The sequence below is a fragment of the Haliotis asinina genome, chromosome 5 (genome assembly GCF_037392515.1).
Source record: "Haliotis asinina isolate JCU_RB_2024 chromosome 5, JCU_Hal_asi_v2, whole genome shotgun sequence".
NCBI lineage: Eukaryota > Metazoa > Mollusca > Gastropoda > Lepetellida > Haliotidae > Haliotis > Haliotis asinina.
In genome coordinates, this window is record NC_090284.1 from 70,039,700 (window position 1) to 70,048,691 (window position 8,992).

The 8,992-nt window shown below is 37.4% G+C and overlaps 1 protein-coding gene across 1 annotated transcript; it reads right to left on the reverse strand.

Moving 5' to 3' along the window:
* Nucleotides 1–543: 543 nt before the first annotated feature.
* Nucleotides 544–7,762, reverse strand: LOC137284160 (NADH dehydrogenase [ubiquinone] iron-sulfur protein 6, mitochondrial-like). Its single transcript, XM_067815876.1, has 4 exons — nucleotides 7,619–7,762; nucleotides 2,986–3,039; nucleotides 2,227–2,346; nucleotides 544–790 (listed from the first exon to the last, which is right to left on the reverse strand). The coding sequence occupies exons 1-4, from the start codon at nucleotides 7,739–7,741 to the stop codon at nucleotides 659–661; spliced, it is 429 nt and encodes a 142-aa protein (XP_067671977.1). The 5' UTR covers nucleotides 7,742–7,762; the 3' UTR covers nucleotides 544–658.
* Nucleotides 7,763–8,992: the final 1,230 nt, after the last annotated feature.

Here is an 8,992-nt window from a genome sequence, read left to right on the forward strand (position 1 = left end):
TTTGTTGACGGGCCTTTGGTCTCGGCGATCCGAGACATTGTTTAAAATGCAGTTCAAATACAATGTTGATCTTCTGTGGAAGCTTGTGGTTAGTACCCTAGCTTGGCTTGTTGGCTCGTATATATCTTACAGGAATTGGACTCGTTCATAACATAAAACGAAAATTGTTCACCACAACTTTAATAATTAAAAGAGGATGTGTTGTTAGTAGTAGCCATATTTTGTTTGTTCGTTAATAGTCCAGGTTTTCAAAGCACGCATTGATAAATATTACATACAACATCCAACGTTACCGGCAGCAAGAGCGTATGGCGAAATGGATGTCCGACTCGATTACAGGGACAATTCACCTAATTCTTAACTAGAACAGAAATGTTATTCTCAAATGGATTAGTATTCTTGGCAGTGTATACTGGATATATTACATCATTTAAAACCAAAAATAAACCGCAGTGAAACGGATAATTTGACTCATAATATCACAATCAATCCGGAAAATAATGTGTTGTGCTAACTGCTCAAGCAAAGATAAAGAACACTGTGTGGTTCTTAACACTCGTTTTATTTGCTCCAGCCACGGAGAGGACATCAATGTGTTCATCTACACTCAATATCCACATACAGGAAGTGGTCTTCCCTACAGTCACACACACACAAGTCACTGCTTGGGCCGCATCTCGGCCAGGTACTCAGCATATGTTATACTGGGCCCATGCTTTGCCGGATCATAGAATTTCTTCTGGATAAACTTTCTTCCTGAGTAACCGCAAATGCCCACTTCATTCTTATCCTGAACAAAATAAATACTAGTATTTATCATACAGTGGATGTTGAAACATTAACCGAACCAAAATACCCCAATTAGGTCACTTAGTTCTCAGTATATTAAATTCCTTGATAGGGCTCCAGATAATTTTTCAGCACGAGGTGTATGTACGCCTTATTTCTTCAATATAAGAGTACTTAGAAAAGTTAGAGTACTGAATGGAATATAATGGTGTGTAAGTAATCATGTGTTTCATGTCATATATGCACCACAACATTGCTACTCTTGTGTAAACAGGTCAATAAACAATAAAGCAATACTTTTTCAGATAAATACGTAAATGATTCTAAGACGTACACCATTGGTGTGGGGCGTATCTGCTACATTTTCTGATTTTTTTCCTACCATATCATGCATATTTTTTATCCTTACATACGCGGATATGGCACTTATCTGGTACCCTGATCATTGATGAAATACCAACTTGCCCAGAACCATGGTTAAAGGATTAATTGCTCAAATTCCATTGCCAAATACTCCCAAACATTTTAATAGGTGCTTTGCCTTGTATGGGTTCTCACAATAAATGAGAAAAATTAGGCAAAATATGGCTCTGATATGTTTTCACCTATGTTTTATTCCGACTAGATTCTAAAGCGACTGTATGATGCTAGAGAGAAATGCATGTTAAATAACACTGACAAAAGGCAAAGGTAACAGTAACCCCTACAGCGCTAACCAGTAAACAAGTACCTAAGAAACACTGAACTAATGAAGCAAGGAAATACTGTCCTAAGTAGTAAGTCATATATTCCTGTCTCTCAATAGAAACAAAATAGGACCATGCACTGTTGTTGGGTTTATTAAATACTCCCTACTTCATTTCATTTGCTTCATTCAAGCATTTCTTCCAATCAAGCCACACAGCACGTAGATTTCTACTACACAATAAAGATAATCCACACCCTCTCACTTCTCCCTAGACCCCAAGTCCAGTTATCCCTACAATGAGGTGTGAGCAAACGCTGTTTTATTACATTACAATCCAACCATACCATGACTACCTCTACACCATCTGTCAAGCAGCGTACTGTCTATGCCAATAACATTGGCCTGGCAAAGAAGTCTGCAAAACAGTGTTATCTGCCCCTTCATAACCAACAACTTTCTCAGGTGAAGGTGAAAAGGGGTTTAACGTAGCACTTTAGATTATTTTGCTCATATGACGATGTGCATGCGTGTGAATGTGTGTCTGCTTGTACTAGCCGTGAATTAAGTTGGTTTTCTGGTGCAAGCATTAAAGCATGAATACCCCACTCCTACACATTACACTACACTCTGAGCCTACCAGTCTTTGTATTACTCATTAATGCAGAACGCCAGGCAGGGGCCTAACTTTCTTGAGAACTATTCTTATCTTGAATCTAATATGACAACAGCAAAAGAGCAGATATACAGACCAGATTGATGTAGACCTTGGGGTGTCCCAGTGCTCCACCACTGTCACTCCACACATTGCGAGCCTCAACCACCACTACAGGGTCATCAGCTATCAGGTTCACAGCAAACTGCTTATTCACCTGGAAATATGTATCAACACTTGTACCATCCAACTGATGTTTCAAAACGTCCTCCAGGCATTTGTAAATGGCAGCAATAATCAAGAGTATCACATGGACAGGTGTCATGTATTGAATGGAAGTTCGATCTGTTATTTTTACCACTTACCCTACATGACAACATTATATTCCTTACCACATATATTCCCTTCAGCAAGTGAGTTGTGTTTGACACCACTTTCAGTAGTATTCCAGCGCTATCACAAGGGGGACACCAAAAACAGACTTATTACCTCATATCAATGTGGGGAATTGAACATGGGCCTTCAGTATGATAAGTGAATGCTTTAAACATGGGGCTAATCCATCCTCCTGCCTGTAAGGATCCCAATAGTAAGCATGGTATGTTTGTTAACATGGTTAAATGCACACTTATGGATGTGATACCACTTATGGATGTGATACCACTTATGGATGTGATACCACTTATGGATGTGATACCATTTATGGATGTGATACCACTGATCCAATGTCAACCAATAGGAGCACATGTAGATCCTATATTTGTATGTCACCATGCTCAACGTCTTGTAATGTGTTATCATCAGCTAGAGAGTGGTTTATGGAACAAGTAACATTACATTCTGACCAAGCTCTTACCATCTTGTCCTTGTCAAGAAATCTCACACGACGGTAGTCCCCTTTCTCCCATACCTGAAATATACATCACAATGATCAGGCTAAAACTGTTCAAAGAATGGACCTTACACAAAACATAAACACTTCTAAAACCATTCAACCTGAAGAGAAAGGAATGAACTGACACTGAAGAAGACATATTGACACTATATATATTTTCATATTCATATAATTTATTCTAAAAAATAAAAGATATTCACCATGCCCACAATGATTTGCATGATATGAATCCCTGAATGACTCACCCTATGGTACAATGGTAAGTTAAATACATTTTTTAATCAATATTTGAACCATGATTGGTATTTTGGTAATTTGTAGCACAGTCCATCAGGGACATCTCGCACAGAGACTGGATTCGAACCTGGTTCCATTAGTCCACATGACCTGCCCTGCAGCCCCAACTCATCAAAGTTTTCATAGAAAGTACAATGTGTTTATATTGAGTGTTATGGTTGATTTATCCACTTTGGACAGTAGACACGTTACAGCTGCTAAAATGTTTGTGAATATTAACTCTACATACATTAGGTTAAAGGTCACATATACTCAGTAATAGGGTACAAATGCAAAATCAGTTAATGACATTGTTCTAAATGAAACCCCGTCATTACAACTGCTCATTTCGATCTTTAATTACCTTAAATCGACCCTTTTGTCAACAGTGCACAATTCTAAACCGCAAACGAAATTTCAACCAATCAGACCGGCGCGTCTCTGTGACGTAATAGTGAGTATAGAAATGAGGGTCTGTGCAGTATTCATCTACATTTCAGGGTTAAACCATTTCGTTTACAGGTTTGTACACACCTGAAATCGCGAAAGCTGTTGAGAAAAATGAAAGCTATATGTTCTCACAATCTACTATCATTTAGTTTTGTCTCCTGCTTTGCCTAGTTTTCGAGTTACAACCCTTGTTTTCATAGACGATTCTGTCAAAATCACTTGATATCGCTAGGTTGTAATCCGTGTTAGGTGGTATAAACCTACACGTTATTTGTCATTCACTTAATGCTCAGTTAATGAATTTATAACAGGTATAATTAGTGGTAACACCACTTACATTACCCGACAAAGGTCCCCATTTGGCATTTCTTTTGTCTGGATCGATCAAAGGATTAACCGCTAACATGTTGACTGATTAATTACTTTTATGGGGATTTAAATGGGGGATTTGTCAAAAGGTAGTGTTTATGTATGTACATTTACTAATCTATACTGAATACACTCTGTCGTGTCTGTGTCTATGTAAAACAACACCCTTCTTTCAAAGGATTAACCGCCAATACATTGATTGATTGCTCATTATTGGCTAACTAAAAAACCTTTTAAAAAGAATGACGCACATTATGCAATTAGTTGCCAGGTGTGCTATCTTGGGTAACCAATGAAACTATACAGCAATGAGAAAAACCTGAAACGATACATCACGTTTTCGTATATCAGCCTGTTAAAAGACACATCACTTGGGAAATCTGCAGATGAATTACATATCATTTGTTTTTGTGGATATTGATGGATACATTCATCGAAGAAGGTAATAGCCTGACATTGCTCCTATAACTTTAATTTTAATATTTGCATTTATGTTTTTAATAAGTTGTCGTAGCTTTCAACAGAATCATTTTTTCGTCGTGAAGTGTAATGATGCAGACGACATACACTAGGACGTGCGTGCGAATTATGATTCACATAGGAAAACTATGAAATGTCTACACATTACATTCCTGTTATACATTCGCAGATCGCTTCTTTTTATTAAGTTTCAAAATGCATACAAGTATGATTATAAAGTAATTAGGATTATGAGACCAAGTATAAAGACGTATATTGACAAGTGTCTAAATACTGGTGAGTGAATGTTACAAACCATGTAAATTTAGCAAGTGAAGAAATTTATCGCGCAGTCTTTTTCACTTCGACCCCGACCTCGCTTAGGTTATGTTACAGGTTGTGTCACGCAAACTCCTTCTGGTAATGATTCAAATACATATTTATGTAGTTTTGATTTTCAACTTGATGAGAACAAACCATACATAATCTCATTAATTCAAATGGATTTGACTTCACGATTTTCAAAAATGGCAGCGCCCTGTCTTGGGATGAATGCTATTTAAGTTTGCTTTCACTGACTTACAAAGGGACAATTACTTTCTACTGGTTGTAAAATATGTATTTTATTGATGGACAATAGGATTTTGCATGACATTGCTTATAACATAACAATTTCACTCTTGGAAGTGAGGTTGAGGTCAATATAACATTGCTTGCAATATAAATGTCACTTCGACCCCCACCTTGCTTCCTTGGAAGAAGTCCTTATGCTAAAAGTTGCGTCATGCAAAATCCTTTTGGCCATGATTCAAATGCATATTTAACTACCAGTAAAAAGTAGTTTTCATTTTCTAATTTGATGAGAACAAATCATAATCTCAATAATTCTAACAGACTTTAGCCAGTGACTTCACGATTTTCAAAAACGGCGGCTCCCTGTCTGAGGATGAATGCTATTTAAGTTTGTTTTCACCGAAATTACTTTCTACTGGTAGTAAAATATGTATTTTATTGATGGGCATTGGGATTTTACATGACATTGCTTATAATATAACAATTTCACTCTTGGAATCGGTCAATAAGAGGGGTCAATATAATATTACTTACGATAATATTGTCACTTCGACCACAACCTCGTTTCCGAGGAAGAAAGCGTTATATCCATGCAAAATCCTTTTGGTCAGCAATGTGTAGTAAGCAGTCTTAATTTTATAAACTCGATGAAACTTAAACTCCATTTTCTATCCTGGAAGCGTGGTAGGGGGCGATCCATCTGACTTAGTATACACCACAGGCTTCCACAAAGCTCACTTCGCACACACTAACAACCAATTTAAGCACAAACTACGGAGTCTGGTGGAAATCTGTACATAGTGACACCATCACCTGACCCCAAGGAACAATTGACGGCAGCCCAACAATTCAGCATGTCTTTGGTGGCGTCAAGAAATCAGCAAAATGACGAGCTTCCTACACATATTCTATACATTTAATGGGAAATTGTTCCTTCTATGACGTCACTGTAGGTCTCTGGCGACAGAGTTATGTAACCTTCTGCGGTTTCGTTTGCGCGCAAGAGAGAAGCAGACAGCTTTTTAGCAGCTTTTAAGCGTTTGGTATTAATTAACCACAAGTTTTTTAAAAAAAAAAATGGTGTTTCGTTTATGACTAACCAAAAGTCTTTCATATGCAGTGATAAAAAGAGTACCAAAAAATTGAGTTTAGTGGTCCTTTAAGGTTCAAGGCTGAGGACGCAGTTTGCACATGCTATAAACATAAGGCTGTCTCGCATACATGATGTGTCTCAGACTGATAAAAGAACCCCTACCTCACATAAACGTCATTTAAGTAAAATCATCATGATTTTCACCAAAGCAAGAATATTCAGATGCTGACAACCATTTCCTTGGTCATCGTCCTTGAAAAGATCACTTGCTGATTTGTTTGTTGTTTTACATGGCAGTCAGTCAACTAGGGAGCTGATTGACAAGGTACTACAAAAATCCACACAAGGCACCCTTCTGGACTCACATAGAAATACCCTCACCCAAATCTGAGTACAGGACATAACCTAGAGTGGCACTGAAATTGGCATGATTCCTTGTAAACTGCATCATACTTGTATCTTAGTACACTTGTGTAGTGTAGATGCCCAGAGTGCATTATCACAATGACATTAATGGTCTATCTCATACCTACGTCTATTGCAATAAAGAAGATGTCTATCCATAAAAGTGTTCCACTTCATCATACCAGTTTCTATGAGCCCATTTAACAAGTGATGCTGTGGTACGTGTTGTTTATTTTGTAGTACCTGCAGACAGACAATTCCACTTGTTACTTTGTTATTGTTTACCTGTACATATAAATATAGCTCTGTACCCCATTCCCATTCATCTGATGAAGGAGTAAGCAATAACTCCGAAATGTTGTGTTCTCATACATCTTTTGAAGGATAAGCATTAACTCCGAAATGTTGTGTTCTCATAATAAAGAAGTTGATACCCATAAAAATCTTCATTCTTTTACATTTCTCTTTCTCAGAGGAAAAAGTGAAACCTAGAAACTAGCCTACAATGTTTATGCAGAAGGGTTCATAGTTGGCATGAGAACTACTTCTGTGTGCAGAAACGTACACTAACCATACAACCTGAAAACAGAAAGATACCCAAAGATGTGTAAAATCTGGATAGTGCAGTTTTCTTGATTGGAGCTGTTATGTTATTGTATTGGATACATTTCATTGCCTTATATATGAAACGAGCATACACACGAACAAATATTTCTTGATGCACAATACAACACTCTTTAGCAACCAGTTGGACATGGTTGATTTGGTTTATTCCAGAATGTCCATGTCTGTGGCCAGCAGTCGCCAGAATGGGCGACTCTCCTCTACTGTTAATGACACAGATCTGTATACAGGCACATTATCTGAATAACCGGAAAGTCACATTCTGGAAACAAGTTGATTGTGACTCGGTGTTACTTGAGCGCTTGCGTTCTTATAGCACCTGACATCAGACCGTGATTAGCATACCTGTCCAGTGTGTGTTTTCTCATCCACATGAGACTGCGATCCCAAGGCTTTTGGTGTGGATGAAATCGTCCGACACAGTATTTGTCGACCGACATTCAATCCTGCCCTTGACAAGGCAGCCATTTTGAATGCAACTAATCCAAGGGGCGCAACTCTGATTTCTTGCAGAACAAACTGTTCTCATCTTTACTTGTTGGTGGTCAACATGATCAAGATTCTCTTGTCTGCCACACTGAATGTGAAGCAAATACATGTATACCCAATAAAGCACACGCAAGTCTAGGTGATGTGGCAAGTCTATGTTTCCACAGCTTCAAATGAAGAAAGTCTCAGGGCTCCTTTTCATTATATAATGTTTCTTTACTGCGAGTTTTTTTTATGTAAATATGTTCATTTTAGAGTCTAGTTGTTGGTTGTAAAATTAGCCAGACGGTTATCGCAGCTATATATATTGTTTTGATTTGTTTTTTGCCATATATGATAATCAGTCATCCGTTGACAGTTCAAACACCGTTTCTCATGTAGGATATTTTTAACATGAGTGTGTGTTCATCGCTTATGTTTGATGTTGTCTTTCTCTCTTCTTCTATATATTTCCAAGCCGAACTGGTTCCATGCAGACTTATTTACAGATGTATATATAAAGCACATTTACATGTAGTAATGGAGGGGAGAATATGCATGGCCATATTAATTAGCAAACAAAGGTTATGAACGATTAAACAAAAAAGTATGGTTGAACCTGTCATTGGTTCTGGGTTATTCTATAAAAGTTGTGATTATTTGCCATCAGCTTAAAAGTGATAAGAGGTTTTGAAACAAAGTTTTTTTATGGTTAGGGCAGATATCAATTGTGTCCCATTATTGAATATTTACACCACTAAGGAAGTTTTAGGTGTGTTGTGGATGTACGATGGTTTAATGGCTTAAATGAGCTGTTGAAAGTATTTCTTGGGTTCTGGAGTCGATGCTTGGGGATTAATATTATGATACCAGAGAACTGTCTACTATAAGAACTCATATTTGTATTTACAAATAAGAATTTAGAAGGTTTAATTTTGACTCATTATTGATGACGTTTTCTGTTTCTATTGATTCAGTTGCAATGTTTCTGACTGTGTTGCGTGTTTGTGTGATATAAATATGAAGGTATTTCACACAATGAATGCAACTTATAACAGCTATGCTATCTGAGACACATGTGTTAAATGATAGATTTGTCAAATGTTGCAGGATATTTGATTTGATTTGCTGATCTGCGCCGACAATAAAGTCCGCCTTGATGAGAAAAAGGGATATCTCAGAACTACATCAAAGCATATGGTTTCACCAAAGGTGTGAGATCTGAATCCCATTGGGGTGTGTATTGAGCTA